This window comes from Pocillopora damicornis, chromosome 7 (assembly GCF_964200805.1).
Source record: "Pocillopora damicornis chromosome 7, jaPocDami1.2, whole genome shotgun sequence".
Lineage (NCBI taxonomy): Eukaryota > Metazoa > Cnidaria > Anthozoa > Scleractinia > Pocilloporidae > Pocillopora > Pocillopora damicornis.
In genome coordinates this window covers 23,183,411-23,199,235 of record NC_142676.1, presented here as the reverse complement: position 1 = coordinate 23,199,235, position 15,825 = coordinate 23,183,411, and the positions used below count along the sequence as shown (strand labels likewise).

Genomic DNA, 15,825 nt, shown 5'->3' with positions numbered 1-15,825 from the left:
AAAAGGAATCGCACTTGAAGAACAATGTTGTCGAATGGGCGGGTCCTAATCAAACTGCCTTTTTTTTTTTTCCTTCTTTCTTTCCAGTTTTCTTTTTGATTTATTAATTTTTTTGGCTGCGACCTTTTCGCTTTCTTTTATGTTTGATGATTTTTGCAGTCGCATCACTGGCGTGCACATTTCAACCCAGCTGTTACATTGCGGAACTGAAAATCTCTCTTTGAAAATCATGACTACGTGGATTTTTGCGGAGAGTTTTAACTTGCAATTTGCTTTACTATTGTGGGTATATAATGGTAAAATCAGAATAAATCAAAATTCCTTTACAAGGCAAACTAGGAAGAAGAAGATCCTGTCTGCATCATTTGCCTCACAAAATTTGCCAGGTTCTGAATATTCAAAGGTCACTAATTAGTTACCTTTTGAAATAGTTTGCGCATGCAAGCGTTGCGGACCTACTTGTCTCGCATTCGTCTCAGATCGAGTAGGACTGGCGAGAGAAATGTTTGACTACGCGCGGATTGAAGATCTCGCTTGTAATTAGTGTTTGTAAGGAATTATCACAGATATTTTGGGCCTTTGAGAGAATGAAAAGAGACAACATCTGCTCTGATTTCAGTTGCTCATAGGTAAGTTTGGTTATGGCTTTCTTACCTCCACAGGAATCGAAAAAGTCATTCCATTGTTGCGAATTATCGGGTTATTCTATGCAGAAGAGCCTTCGCTTTCTCTCTGATCTAAAATTTCGCTCTTCAGATTTAAAAATTTTAAATTTGTTGCTTTAAAAATAGTTCTCAGAAATAAACGTAAATGCTAGTTTTCGTTAGGCTGATGAGTATCCTTTTCTGTCAGGTCTTAGCCGTAGCCCGCCGATTGAGATCTTCAAATGCATATAAACTTTATTTACAAATTGAACATACCAAACGCGTCTTGTCAACACTGGAAATTACTGATTTGTTAGTGGGCGTTCACACTTTAAATTTGTGGCGAGTATAATTAAAATTTACTTTTCTGGATATCAAGCTTTGCCAACTGTATTAGAAAATACTTTTTGTGTGTGCTGTTAGGACAATTCGTGAGTTGCAGCCTTGTTTAAATTTCCCGCTCTACTGCAGCCATCTTGAACTTCTGTCATTTACAGTGAGTGATTGTTTCATCGATCCTGTGTACACGCTATTGATGAAATTTCTTGTCGCCATGTTGGTGGAGTTAATTTGTGTACTTTGCAAGTAGTAACCTACTATGTATGGCAATTCCTGACCGGGCCCCCCCCCCCCCCCCCTTCACCCCTTTTGCTGAGGTATGCCAACAAAGCTAACTTGATGACTAGCTTGGGTGTTTGAAGGTGGATGGGGAATGGATGAGTAGTATTAAAAAGTTCCAGTAAATTTGTATGGGCTCCTCAACTACTTCAATTGAAAATTTTTTTTCATGAGAAGGTCTGATAAATTTTATTGCATGCTTTGGTTGATTTAAACAAAAATCTTTACTATAAATTTTTTAGAGGAACAAGTTTGTCATGATGTTGAACAAAGCTATGATTCAGAATGATGGGGAACAAGAAGAGGAGTATGGTGGTGTTGTTAACCTTTCAAGTGAGTATCAATAATGGTTCTTTTTTACAGAGTACTATTAAAGCTTTGTCTTCAGTTGCATAAAGACAAAGGTCCTACGATGAGCTTGTTGGTTCCAGGGTGGAAAGTTCTGGTTTTGAGACCTGGCATTGTGTTGTGTTCTTGGGCAAGACACTGTTATCTCACAGTCCTTATCCATATGAGGGCTGACCCCACTTCACAGACACATTAACGCTGGAGACATAGATGTAAACCTGAAAAAACACTGAGGAATGAGATCCCATTGAAATGACAGGACTTGCCTTCTCCTGGCTCAACCTTGTCTCCTTTTTTATTGCAGATCGTAATTTGAAGACAATTAGGCATCTTCCAAAAGGGGTCTCTCCTTACACTCTTCTTTTAAGTAACAATGCAATATCAAAGGTGGAAAATTTACAGTACTTCATCCACTTGCAACAGGTAAGGGACAGAAAGTTCAGTTAAAAGATGGAAGCTTCTCCTTCTTAAATAATTGCATACTAGAATGGTTTAAAGAAAAAATTGTTTTACTTTCTCTTGTTTCAGTTATCTTTGGCTAATAACCACATTGTTGACATTAAAGGAGTCAGCGCAGCAACTGGTTTGAAAGTTCTTGACCTTAGTAACAACAGTATTGTCTCAATTGAAGGTACTCTCTCCCTTCTGCTTTACTGCTGATTATTTTCCTTTAAATATTGTTCACTTGCCTCTCTGGACATGGTTTGAAGCTGTGCACCTTTCTTTGGCAGGTACACCCTGCTAGCACTAACACCTCTGATCCTGCATGCTTTTATCTGACAATCATATGCAAATTTTATGATCAGCCAAATAGTTGTTTGAGATAGAGTGTTCATTCACCATTGACATTTACAGTCACAGAAAAAGTTGATGTGTGCTTTGAACTGTGTTGATGTACCAGTACTTGAGAATTTACATTTTATTGTCCATGTTTTGAAGGTATCAGTTGGTTAACAAATCTTGAATGGTTAAATCTTTCTGGGAACAACATTGAGGTAAACTGATGCAAATTTTCTGGTTCACTGACTATCATTTATAAACAGACAGATGGGTCCAATTTTTTGAAAGCTAACATTCAGGACTCTATATCTACATAAATAATCCAGCATAGTGATATATTTTCCTTGTTCTCTATCACTGCAGAAAATCGAAAACCTTGATAGAAATACCAACCTGTATCACTTGGATTTGTCAGACAATAGGTAAGATTGTACTCAAAATTTGATATTTGTATTCATAATTGAAGGTGAATTGAATTAATCTTGTAATAAATTGTGAATAATTTCTGACCTCTAGAGATGTAATTCTGACATTGATGTATAAATGATCATAATGATGAAACAATTATTATAAACAAATTGAATGTAATCACTAATTTTTTATGATAATATTGATATAAACTGTAAAATAATGCAAACTTGTATTGAATGATCAACTCTAATTATTATATGGCTACCATTATATATGCTGTGTTATTTCAGTATTGCTGTCATATCAGGATTGAAATCGCTCAGGAATTTAAAGGTAAATGTGAATCCATGGGATGATTTCCAACTTAAATTATTAACTGCATTGCAGGTTTGTGACAGCATAGGGATTAGAATGTTTACCTTGTTTTTAATTTTTCTAACATACTTTCATTTGACACAGACTTTATTGCTGCATGGAAATCTGATATCTTCCCTGGAAGTCATTAAAGAAGAAGTAGCACGCACAGTCTGCACACTTTCTCTGGCTGATAATGACATATCAGACCTTAATGAGGTACACTGCCTTGAGTACATGAACATCTATATGCATACCAAAAACTAAAATAATCAGCAATATTGATGTCTTTCAGATGTTACATTTGTCATCTCTGATCAATTTGGAGCAGTTGTCACTGTTGAACAACCCTTGCATCTTGACTAATGGAAACTGGAGACTGTATCTTTTATTATTATAATGCAAAATGCTTACCAGATAACATTAATGTATCTTATACCAAGGAATTTTTCTTTGCAAGGGGGCAGGGATTCAAACTTTGTTTCAGAAAGCATGGAACATTTTTACACTAGAGCCTAAAAAAGCTAAAAAAATATTTCAATATATTCAGTAAATTTTTATACTTCAAGTTGAGTAGTAAGATGCAATCCTTCTCTGAAATAATTTTGGCTTCTGACAAGTAGAGAAAATACCCTCAGGTCTGATGGAGGAAGGTGTGGACCCCCTGATCCTCCCCTGGATCTACTACTGAAAATTCCCTTTCCCCCCCTCCCCCCAACACACACATGAACCAAACATTGGTGATATTCATCAACTGTCAGACCCTTTGACCAATTTAACTTTCTGGTGAATTGAAGAGAAGAGGTTTACACAAGTGGCCATTTCTATTTTAATGCTGTTGACCCAGAAATATCTTAAATTATTCTCTTGACTTTGCCTCAGAGAAGTGAACTACAGGCCTTATCTGGTATATTGCTGTAGAAACCTTAGAAATCTGGATGGACATTTGGTGAACAATGATGAAAGGCAAGTTCATATAATTTTCTTGTATTTGTAAATTCAAGTGGAGTTTAGTGTTCAGTCTAGTACTGACTGCATGAATTACTGCTAACTTGATCTTATTTTCCAGCCCAACATGTCCTTCTCAACAGCCTTTTTGCGAGTAATGATTCTCAACTTAAATGGCATCAGCCAAGTTTATTGATCTATCAAGTGTTCTTATTTTCTTCTTTGCGTTCCTCCTTATCTTTCAATCCCTATCTGCCTACAGCTCTGTTTCTTGTTTGAATGTACATTTATCTGTACTAAGTCTTGAAACTATCTCTAGGTCTGCTCATATTTTAATCTTGTCTAATTTGCCTGTCTCTTAGGGCTACAACTTCTCCTTTGACATTTGTTTGTTTGTCTATTCCTCCCTTGTGTACCATTTATTTCTTGCCCAAATAATTCCCCCATTCTCCCATTTATTACCCCTACATTTCTCTCTCTGTTATCCTGTTTGTTTATGTGATCAATGCAGAATACTTGCGAGACTGCTGGATCAGGCATTCAGTCACATTGGCCATCCTTCCTCAGGAGAGCATTATGAACTTGTGTCCATTTTACATCATATTTGCTCAGAATCCCAGGAAGATACCCAGGTATTGTCCTTATAGTTTTACTGCAGTTGATTTACAGAAATATTAGTGCTATCAGCTGCTATTGGAATCAAGACAATCTATGTGAACACTAGCTTCCTTTTTTCTGTTTTTTCTTACAGACAGCAGGAGCGCACATAGGGGAAGATGTGGGTAGGTGAACCATTTTGTTTAATTCTGAATGATTCATTACTTAGGATGGAATTTTTGGTAAACAGTACAAGATTGTTTCTCGTTTTATTATTGTTATTATTGCAAATTTCATTAAGGTTTTTTAAAAATATTCTTTTGTGTGTAATAAATACCATAATGTATGACTCTCTATTATGGGCACTGGGTATTTTGGACATTGCCAGGTATGACAAAGGCTTCCTCACACAATACCTTTATTTATCTGCACCTCTTGACATGTCTGTTATTTGATTATCAGTCATTAGATGTTATTCTTCCAGACAGCAACACTTTATTGGAATCAGAAAGTTTCTTCATTCCAGTTCCTATCTCTGATGAAGACCAAACAGAATCAGGTATGCTGTATCATTTGCAAAACCTTCCTATAAATTATCGAAAACCTTCATTTGAATAAGTAAAAGCTAATCAAGTCTATTTTCATCTTTGAAGATGATCCCATCATGACAGAAGAAGAAGCTCTGCGACTGTTTAGTTTGGCAGCCACAATAATTCAAGCTCATGTGCGTGGTTATCTGGTGAGGAAGAAGTTTGACTTTTGTCAGTACCGACAAAGAAAATATGCAGCAGCCTGCATTCAGGCAGCTTGGTAAGAAACCTATGAAGCTTCATCTTTCCTTTCTTATCACTCCCCAGCCTTCCCCCCTCACTTGTCTTCATACCTTGACTCCATGTTATATTTTCTCCCTCCCCACCCTCAGCCCTCTTTTCTTTCCATTCCTACCTTTACAGCCTCTCTAATTTCCTCCTTACCCTCCCTCCCTCCCTCTCTTTCTTTAATTCCTCTCTCATTTTTCCCTTCTTACTCTGGCTCCCTTCATTCTTTCTCTCTCCTCACCTTCACCCTCTCCCCTATTCCCTTTCCTAACCTCACTCCCTACAGTACCTTCTTTCCTACTACTTCCCTCACCTCACCCCCTCCATCCTCTCCTTTGTCCCTCCCTACCCTCAACAGCCTCCCTTCTTACCTCCCTTCCCTCACTCCCTCATCCATCTCTTCCTACCCTCACTCCTTCTCCCCTCCTTCCCTTCTTCTTTTCTTCCCTCCATACCCCTCCTTCATTCCCCTCTTACCCTCATGCCTCCTTGTCTCCCAAACCCAAAACCCTCTTTGTCTTTCTTTCCTATTTCCATCTCTCTCCATTTCCCTCTTATCTTACTGCCCTTTTATCCTCTCTTTTTTCACTACTGCCATGATTAATAACATTGATTTTTCTTGTTATTAAATATTATAGGAAGGGATATCGTGCTCGTACTAGAGACATTAAAATTGTCAACATAAGGAACGAATTAAGAGTGCGAAGGTTGATATCCCTTATAAACCATTTATATGGTGCATTAGACAGGTAAGCATAAAAATATTTGTATGGACTTGCGTTATGTGCTTACCCGTAATTTTTCCAAGTAGTTCTCAAACTGGCTTTCCCAATAAGATTCTTCTTTCCTGCTTTCAAGGGAACACGAGGAAGCTGTCAAAAGTAGAGAACAGTTTAAGAAAGCGATAGAATATCTGTGGCTTCAGGTATCTACGTTGCATGTAACATAACAATTATGATCTCTGAGTGGTCTTGTTTTGCCTCATCTGTTTACTGACAATGACAATTTAAAGCCTTGTATTATGATATCATGATGGTGACGACAATAATGATAATGATAATAGTAATAATAGCAATAGAAATAATTATATTAGTACTTATGGCAATAGTAAAAATGACAATAGTAATAATAGCAATAGTAATAATTACAATAGTAATGATGATGATATCACATTGTAAAGTTAAAAATACTTATCATGACAGACAATCCGGTGTAAATATTTTCTTTTGTTTCTTTTTTAAATGTAGATTTTGGAACAGTCCAAATGGAATGAGGTCCAGCTTCGCAGAGAACAAATGAAAGCAGCCATCAAAATTCAGACTTGGTGGTAAGATGGTAACCTCTAGATTATATTATTTCACTGCAATAAAAGCCTTAATTTTATCTGTTCACATGACTACGTTTGCACCAGTTTGAATGGAACCCGATGTCACCTGTACCTAGCTTGGTACAAAAAAAAACAAAAAAACAAAAATATAAGTGAGAACTTACTTTTGAGCACGAAGGACTATCCACAAAATCCACAAAACCTGCAAAAATTTCATTGTAACTCGCAAAATTTTTATCCCACGATATGTTGTAAAATATGTCAATTTCGTTCTCAATTTCCTTGGTTTGATTTTTGTTCTGTTAATTTTAGGAGAGGATGTATGGCTAGAAAGGTAAATAAACATTTTTCCCATTCAGTTGCTTTATTATCCTACAACCTATTTGTAACTTACAATACATCACTAAGCTCGAAAAATTAACATATATTATATGTCATTGACTGACAAGAAGTATCGTTCACAGCCAGTCCTAAAAGCACTCGTAAAAACGCGGTCAAAACTCGTGCGAGAGAACAACCACGCTGTAGAGACACTCCGTATGACTCTCTCGCATTCGTATCCCCTCTCTTGCGTGTGCCGTCCTAAATTATCCGCACAGGGTTAATTTAAACGCCTGCTAGGGAAGTTTAATCGAAAAAAAAACGTATGAAAAATGCTCAAGACCATCGACCAACAGTAAAAGTGTTTTTATTCCGTATGGTTTAGCTGTTTCCCCGCAAGAGAATGAACCAGGATCAAGTTGCAATGCTCTTTGCAATGTGTCGCCAGCTACAGACACAGGTGATGAACGCTTCTTTATGTCCTCGCTCAAAAACCTATTTTAGGTCTCTCTCTCCCTGATAATCTTGTTTCTTGAGATCATTTTAACATTAAGCAAAGAGTAGTCTCAAAACTAATAAAGGATAAATTTTGAATCAAAATGTGCGGTTGTTGGGTAAAGGCGTTAACAGGTCAAGTTTGTGATGTATGTGACTCTCGTATTCTTTTCTTTGTTTTTAGTTGAATGTTGTCACATCCCAGATAAATGATCTCACTAAAGGTAACTTGATTTCAATGCTGTGTTGTTTAATGCCCGTTACTTTTGGCTGGAATGTCAATGTTCTACTGATTCGAGATATTGAAAAAAACTAACTGTCATTTGGTAAGTAGTGGACGCAATTACTGCTTTTTATGGAAAACCTGAAGATTTTGCAGTCTTTTGAGGATTCGGACTCTCGTTTCAAAATACATCCAGTTAATGTTAAGTTCGGGAGGGTGAAATTTTGAAAGCGTGATTTAGAAAATATGATTTTACCCAGAATTTATTTAGGGTTAAAACGCACAACGTTCTGTGATAGGATCAGAAAACTCACGCCACCTTCTCAACCAATCAGATGCAAAACCAAAACCAATCGCGTCTTGGTCACCTGCGTTTTCCCGCGCTAAACACGGTTTATGGTGGTCTGTACTCTGATTGGACGTTACTGTTACTTTGGGTATTGGTGTTGACGACAGAATTAAAGAACGCTGGAACAATAAAAAGTTTGCAAAGCTTGAAGCTTTTTATCTACACCTGCCATATTGGTTCTCAACAATCGCTGACTATTCATTGCAGGTAAAATCCAAGACAACAAATCTCAACACGAAGCTGAAAAGACGGATTCAGAAGGATCGGATCAGTTCTACGACACATTCGACACATCAAAGGAGACCGTAGAAACAAAGTTCGCCGAGGATCCTACGTTATCGCCTCCTGTTCAGCATTCCGATGCTACCTCAGGCCCGTCCCCTGAACGCTCGCTAGTTGAGGAACGAGACGAAAAAGGAGAGCTGAAAAATTCTGATGAAAATATTCCCGTGTCAGGTGAACTGGAGTCTGGAGGCAAATTATTGTTCACAGACGATTCGGTTCTATTAGATCTTGAATTAAACAAAGAAGCTCCACTTGCAGGCAGAATGGATCAGGACGCTTTCGGATTAGCTCTTACAAAGTGTGATCAAAAGGACTCCGGACTGAATATCGCGAATTCATCGAATAGTTTTGAAGGGGAAACCAGATTGTCATCAGCCGCACCGGGAATGGAAGAGAAACAGTTATCCCTTCCTGAAACGAAACGTAGCGAGAACGATACTGAGGAAGCACCCCAAGGACCTTTAGATCTTGAAACGGAGAGAAATAATGATGTTGCACGCGATGTAGGAGAATTTTTCGAGGATAGGAGATCTCCTTCCTCCCTTGACCAAAATAAGCCTCTTTCTGAGAAAGTCACCTCGAAACCTAACGTTGAAACAGGTCAAGTGATGGAGAATACGGCTCCACGTGTTCTTTGCTCGCTTGTGGATTCTCAAGAATCTGATTCAACAGAAAAGGACCTGAACTGGGGAGCATCTGAAGGAAAGAGTTTACAAGCCAGCATACCGGAAATAATTGTTAGTAGTCCAATTCCAACTGATGATGAAGATAGTGACGAGGGGGACACAAGCAATGTCCAGAAGGAAGTTCACACGAACCAAAAGGAGAGGAAAGGCACAGCTGAAAACTATTCTTACTCCAACTTAGCCTGGAAGTTCTCGAGCTCGTTCCATGTGAAGAATTTAGATCAGAAACTTTCCGGAGGTGATGCAAGTAGTGATAAAACTAGAGACGACACATCCTTCAAGAAGGAGAGGGATATGCATGAAGAACTCCATAAAAATGAGGTGAAGTCTTTAAGAGGAGCAGAAGGTAGTTTGCCTTTGGCAAAGTCTAATCGCGGAAAACCGGGTGATGATGAAGAAGATGCCACCGTTACAAGCAGCTCCGTGTTCCATGAGAGCGTTTCAAGCTTGGGTGAAAGAGCCACAACCTTACTGTCCCAGCTCAGATCAGAAATCGCTAATATGAAGACAGCTCGGCTGGGCGGTGCCTCTTCAGTCATAACGTCGGGAGACGATGGTGCTACTATTGTGGTTGAAAGCACAGTGCATGCAAACCTTGATCCCGAGAATGTAAACAAAAGTTCAGGTGAGCTTGCAACACAAGAGAGCAGCACTGCAAGCGAAATAAATGACATTTCTAAGCCAGAACATGCACCTGCCGTGACGTATCGTTTGCCGTTGTTTGAAGACGTCGACAGTACATGTACATCTTTTTCTCTCGACGACTTTCTGTCAGACCCCGTCCTTGAAAACGTTGTAAAAGATCCCTTATGTGACACTGGATGTGAACCTAAAGAGACAGATGATTAACGCTGCGATGTATCGCGCTCTTTTAATTTTGATCTCTTATTTTTGGAAAGAAGTATGGTTCTCCTGAAAAAACTTGTAGGTGTTAAAATGAACGAGATGAGGTTAGAAATGCGAACAGGCATAGCTCTTCAAATTCACGTTGAGATATATATATATATATATATATATATATATATATATATATTTCGTTATCCTCTGTCAGGTTGAACAAACCACCGAAGGATTTATGTCTGTCTCTTAGAAACTTAACAAGCTTCTTTGGGTTTTTAGAAAGCAAAGTGATTGCGAGATCAGCTCGTGAGAGACACCGAAAGTTCAAGCGTAAATAAAGTATATTTTTCATCTTAGATGGACTAAAAATTAGAAATTTGATTCGAGCCTGGTGATAACTCTGCATGAATCTAAATAAAATTTTAACATTAAACTTGGGAGTGCTTAATTAGGGGTCACTGTCACGTTGACTGCACTAATGGCACTTCAGTGCGACATGGCAATTCCAATATTGCGCGCACACTCCAGGAGGGGCTGGGAAGGCACTCGTTCGATGTTTGAGTGTAAGCGTGTCTCTGGTGTCTTTTGTCCGACCTCTCCGCATAAGAAGAAAAGCGTTTAAATCGACCATAAGAAGCCATGTCTGATATACCGTGTTTAATCAAAACTATAACAAGATTCTCGAACGTGATTGGTCATCACCAGCCCGATTTAAGCACTAATATACATAATTTGCGCGCTTCTGATTGGCTGAAAACGAGTGCTTTCTCCTGTAACACGAGTGCAAATTTCAAATAGCGCGCGTTGCCAAAATTTCGTCCGTCTTGACTTTGTGTGATGCGTTTTTTATGTCAATTATTAACAAGTAACAGCATGATTTCGATTGCAATTTGGAGTTAATAAGCACGAATACATTTTTTAAAGACAATAAAATTGCACAAGCCCGTAGAGCGAGTGCAATTTGTGGTCTTTAAGTGCATATTAAACCCAAATTGCACTCGAAATCATGTTACCTTTACTAATAGGACGATGCATGCGTCGTGCTTGTAATTGAACAGTGTAAAGTGGACAGAACGCGTCATATGCGTGCGCTATTGTTGCGCATTCCTGGGTTTTCTTTTTTTATGAAAACGTATAACCTATGTCTAGTTACTTTCTCGAATTTTGACATGGTTTTTATTAATTATTATTAACAGGACTTCGTGTCGTCCAATTTTGTCTGTAATCATACGAGTTGTACACAAAATTGTACGACCGCGAAGCGGGAGTGTGATTTGTTTATCACGAGTTGGACCGGATTGGACTCTACTTGGCCCTATTACCATTATTAGTATAGGTAACCACATGATTTCGAGTGCATTTTGAAATAAATACGCACGCATAAATTTTTTCGAAGACTAACAAAATTGCACGAGCCCCTAGGGCTCGTGCAATTTGTGGTCTTCGAAAAAATTGACAAGGGCGTATTTATTCCAAATTGCACGCGAAATCATTTGATTACATATTGATAATATACATGAAAAAATACAAGATAGCTTATCATAATAATGAACGAACAAAGCAGGCGCATCAAGTACAAAAATAATTTATTCAAAAAAACCGCGTATGATCAAAACAATAATATATAATGATATTAAGGCGCAAAATAGGTTAAAAGTCCGGCCAAATAGTTCAAGGAATTGTTCCGTTTGTGTCCGAATCACCTTCGATGAAATGGAATCGTCGTTTGCTAGGTTAAACCATGCTTGTTTTTGATCATTTTATCCGGTAGCCGAAAAAGGCTAACGATTAAGACACTCTTTATACCATTTGAGGACAATTTATTTCGGTTTTGTTATTCTTCGAAAGATGTGAAATTAATCTCTTTGTTACACACCAGCGGTTTCCCTTGCTCTAAAGACGATTGTGATTCGCTATACACGACTTTCATGATGGGGGACAGCGCGAGCGTCCTGGATCGAGTTGCATGAAAACGAAGTTAGAAACGCCATTGCGTTGTGTCCCTCTTCGTTTGCAGTGGCGAGTATTCCGAATATTTCAAATCCGACATTTCTTACGGAAAACGATATACCGGGCGCTTCTCTTCTTGGAAGAAAACCTGAGGAGTTAACAATCTCAGAGCTTAACTTTTGGCATAAATGTTGTGGAGATGCGGGAATAAGGGAAGGTACGTTTTTTCTTGGGGGGGAGGGCTGAGGCCTCAGAGGGGAAGGTCATCAGTGAAAGTGAGCACCAAAGGGGGAGGGCCGTACCCTCTTTTTCAGCTATTCAAGGGGAGGGTCACACCTTTTCCAGAATTTGTCCCATCGTCTTTCTGGTAGCATTTCTTCGTACATTCTGGAACACAACAATGAGTCGGCATTTCCTCTTGAAAATAATTCGACCGAATCGAGTCAAAACAGATAACTCATTCAAACTTAATTGACCTTTTGTTTACAGTGCTGTCCTCAAGCGTGGCCTTTCTGACCTCGGTTTCATGTTTAAATAATCACAAGTCTCGCGCGCCGCGGCCATTATGAATCTCGTGTATTTAGTAATCTTGTATTAAATAAACGATCAAATTAACTATTAACTATTAAATGTTAAATATGAATTGTTGTTCTTCTTAATGACAAACACTTTTTCCTATTTTATTTGACAAATGAACTCGGGATGAAAACTTAATTTTCGAAGCGAACGGCAGGTGAAATGTTGTGTTGGTGTCTCTGTCCCCCCCCCCCCCCCCCCACGTCTCTGCGAAAGGTACATCCAGACAAGCTGCATGGAAAAACTGACCACAGCTATCGTGCCAAATTTTAAAAAAAAACCTTTTAAACGAGCGGACGGAACTACGAACGGTAGCTGTAAAATTTCTTTATTCCCTGACGCGTTTCGTTTAACTGTCGTAGACTTCTATGGGGAGTTTTACAATTTAACACTAAACACCTGTATTTATAAGCCATAGTTAGTGGCTATACGGGAGCCAATGACCATAAAGGCTTGGCCAGACCTACGAATAGGAAAAGGTGAAGTTGCCGAAAATTTGAAAATTTTTTGGCGCACGGTGGGAGAATTCATTTGGGGACCACGATTTTTGTTTTCTTTTTTCGCAGCAAGTTACAAAACGTAAATATAATTCTTCTTGGTGCCTTTCCGGATGCCACCGATGCCTTTTCCGATGCCTCTATTGTTTATTACAGCAGTAAAAGATATATGTGCCATCAACATTTTTGAAAAATTGCTTCACATTTTATTTAGCGAAGTATACTGTTAACATTTCGGTCTTACAACACTATTGTTTTCTGCAACTACAACTGATATGTCTCTATATGAAATATCAAATTTGTTTCCCCGCTGACCACTCGTATTTCGGTCATTTCTTCATGTCTTCATCCCCCGCTCGTCGCCCGTGATGTAGTAACTCCCAAATTACTCACAATGTCCGACTCCAAGCAAGCAGCACAGAGTTACCAAGAAAAGACGGTACGTCAAAGAGAGGAAGGAAAAAGTCTGATGAACGATGTAGAGATTCATCGCGGAGATGTCATCTTAGATTTGGGCTGCGGTACTGGAGAATTGTCTGCGTATTTGGCCGAGCTCGTAGGTCAAGATGGACGAGCCGTTGCCGTTGATCCTGATGTCAATCGGCTTCAAGTGGCTCGAGAATCACACGGGGATGTAAAAAATCTCGCATTTCATGAGGGAAGTTCTTCAAACTTCCCAAGAATGGGTTCAGAGACTTACGACATCGTCTTCGCTAACTCTGTGTTTCAACGTATCCAGGATAAAGAAGAAGCGTTCAAGAACATGTTTCGGAGCCTAAAACCAGCGGGGAAAATTGCCCTATCTTACGGCGATCACTTTATTTCTGGATTTCAAAAAATTTATCGTGGACTTCAAAACTCAGAAATGATGGAACTCATGCTAAGCAAACTTTATTTCGAGAGAAGGTCAAAAATCGAGGGTATGTGTTCGGCTGCGGGATTCGACATCGTGAAAAGTGTCGACGTCAAGATGAAAGATTTTGAGTTCGAAAATGTTGAAAGTATGTGCTCATTTTACTCGGTATATTTGCAAGATGCGTTTGATCCAAAGCTCGTCACGAAAGACAAATTATCGAGTTTTTGTGCTCAGTACACAAATGGGATAAATTCTACACCGCTAAAAATGTATACTGATGAAGAAGATTACTACTGTATATTGATAGCAGCCAAATCATAAAGAACGTGACGGCCTTTTAGATTATTGTTAGATTTGCATCAGAGAAGCTTGGTTGCATACTCGAGTTCCTGTGGAATCCGTAATATATCGTTTATGGCCGGAACGTTTGTAGTGTAAACGAAATGACCATTTAGTTTGCTGTGTGGAAACAGTAAAGCACTATGTGCCTGATTAAAAACAATGCCAGTGAAGCGATGAGAATCGGCATCAATGTAGCCGTTTTTGTTTTGAATGCGTGAAGTTATGAATTTGTTTTCTCGAAAACAACGCATGTAATCTCGGTAACATTTATGAAGCCAGAAATTGATTGATTTTCTTCAGTTAACCTAGTCCTTCCAGTGGGCGACATTTCGTGTCAGAGACTGTGTAAATTTGGTCATATGCATATGAGTAAAGTTATGGTTGAATTTGCAAAATGTTAGAATACTTTTCAACTACTGCGCAGGCGGGTAACGCAAGGTAATTGTTATTGCGGTCAGATGACGTTATCTCGTTACGGAATAATATTTATCCACGCAGATAAATCAGATCTTTTTTCTTTCTCTTAAGGTAAAGTAATGCGATATTTTCGTAGTTAGATTTTCCGTTACGCTCTTATAATGTTACAAAAATGAAAACATCAGTTATAAAGAGTGTCCCTCCCCAAACAGCCCAAAAAAATAACTCTTGCATGCGTTCCATGCTAATGCTTTCTTAATGGAGGGGAGCTGAAGATATAGCGAAATTATGGAGATGACCTCGTCAATTATTATCAATTGTTTGCATATAGAATAAGAAAGATGGTCAGTTTTGAGACAGGTAAAGAAATAGAGAAAGATGTTTTTAGTCTTGTCACGAGCGTAGGACAAAGGAAAAGAAAAAGAAAAACATCCGAGTTCCCATGAAGAATCGAACCCTTAGACCTTCGGATTCCGTGGTCCGCGGTTTTACAATTAATATGTCGGGATATCAGGCCTGTTTGAGCCAATCGTGACGATGAGTTGCAAGCAAATGTTAAACGTATTGTCTCTTTCTACGCACCAAAAATTTAAGGTTGTAATTTTTTTGACCTAAGTGAAGGGAGGAGTTCCACATTTATCGTGAACTTAGAGCAAGGAATAATTACTCTTTCGAAAGTGTTCTCGTTCCGTGGCAGTTTCCTTGACAATCATCAATAGTGAGTTCGCTCTTTCGCTCGCTTCCACCACCTGAGGGCCTGAGTCGGACCTGATACCTGATTTACTGGGACTAAAAAAGCTCAGAAGACTCTGTTACCTCTGTCATAGCATTGTGAATATAGAAAATATATTTTCAAACAAGTTAATGAAAAGTTCAGATTAAGAAAGAACTACTGAAACCAAAAACCCTCTCAAATTGATAGCATTTGTGCAAGCCCTCATAATAAGGGGGTCCAATGTACGAGGGTAACTTCGCCCTTGCATACGTTTAGAGGCCCTAAACATAGCCTTCGTGTGGCCGTAACCACCCCAACAAGGTACTCGCCTCCATTTCACCTAGGTGGTGGGGGGGGGGGGGGGGGGGTAGAGAGGGTACGGATACACAGAGGACAACAAACAAAAGACGGCGAGAGGTCTTCGGGTG

At 38.9% G+C, this 15,825-nt stretch overlaps 1 protein-coding gene across 1 annotated transcript; it reads left to right on the top strand.

Moving 5' to 3' along the window:
- The first annotated feature begins 497 nt into the window (after positions 1-497).
- Positions 498-10,398, top strand: LOC113664416 (uncharacterized). The gene is made up of 21 exons (XM_027180017.2): positions 498-629; positions 1,505-1,595; positions 1,915-2,033; positions 2,139-2,241; positions 2,550-2,605; positions 2,754-2,812; positions 3,092-3,134; positions 3,261-3,374; positions 3,451-3,536; positions 4,038-4,121; positions 4,615-4,735; positions 4,855-4,885; positions 5,185-5,259; positions 5,354-5,510; positions 6,157-6,267; positions 6,377-6,443; positions 6,766-6,845; positions 7,158-7,179; positions 7,552-7,626; positions 7,846-7,885; positions 8,441-10,398. Exons 2-21 carry the CDS (start codon positions 1,520-1,522, stop codon positions 10,051-10,053), a joined length of 3,132 nt encoding a protein of 1,043 aa, XP_027035818.2. The 5' UTR covers positions 498-629; positions 1,505-1,519; the 3' UTR covers positions 10,054-10,398.
- Positions 10,399-15,825: the final 5,427 nt, after the last annotated feature.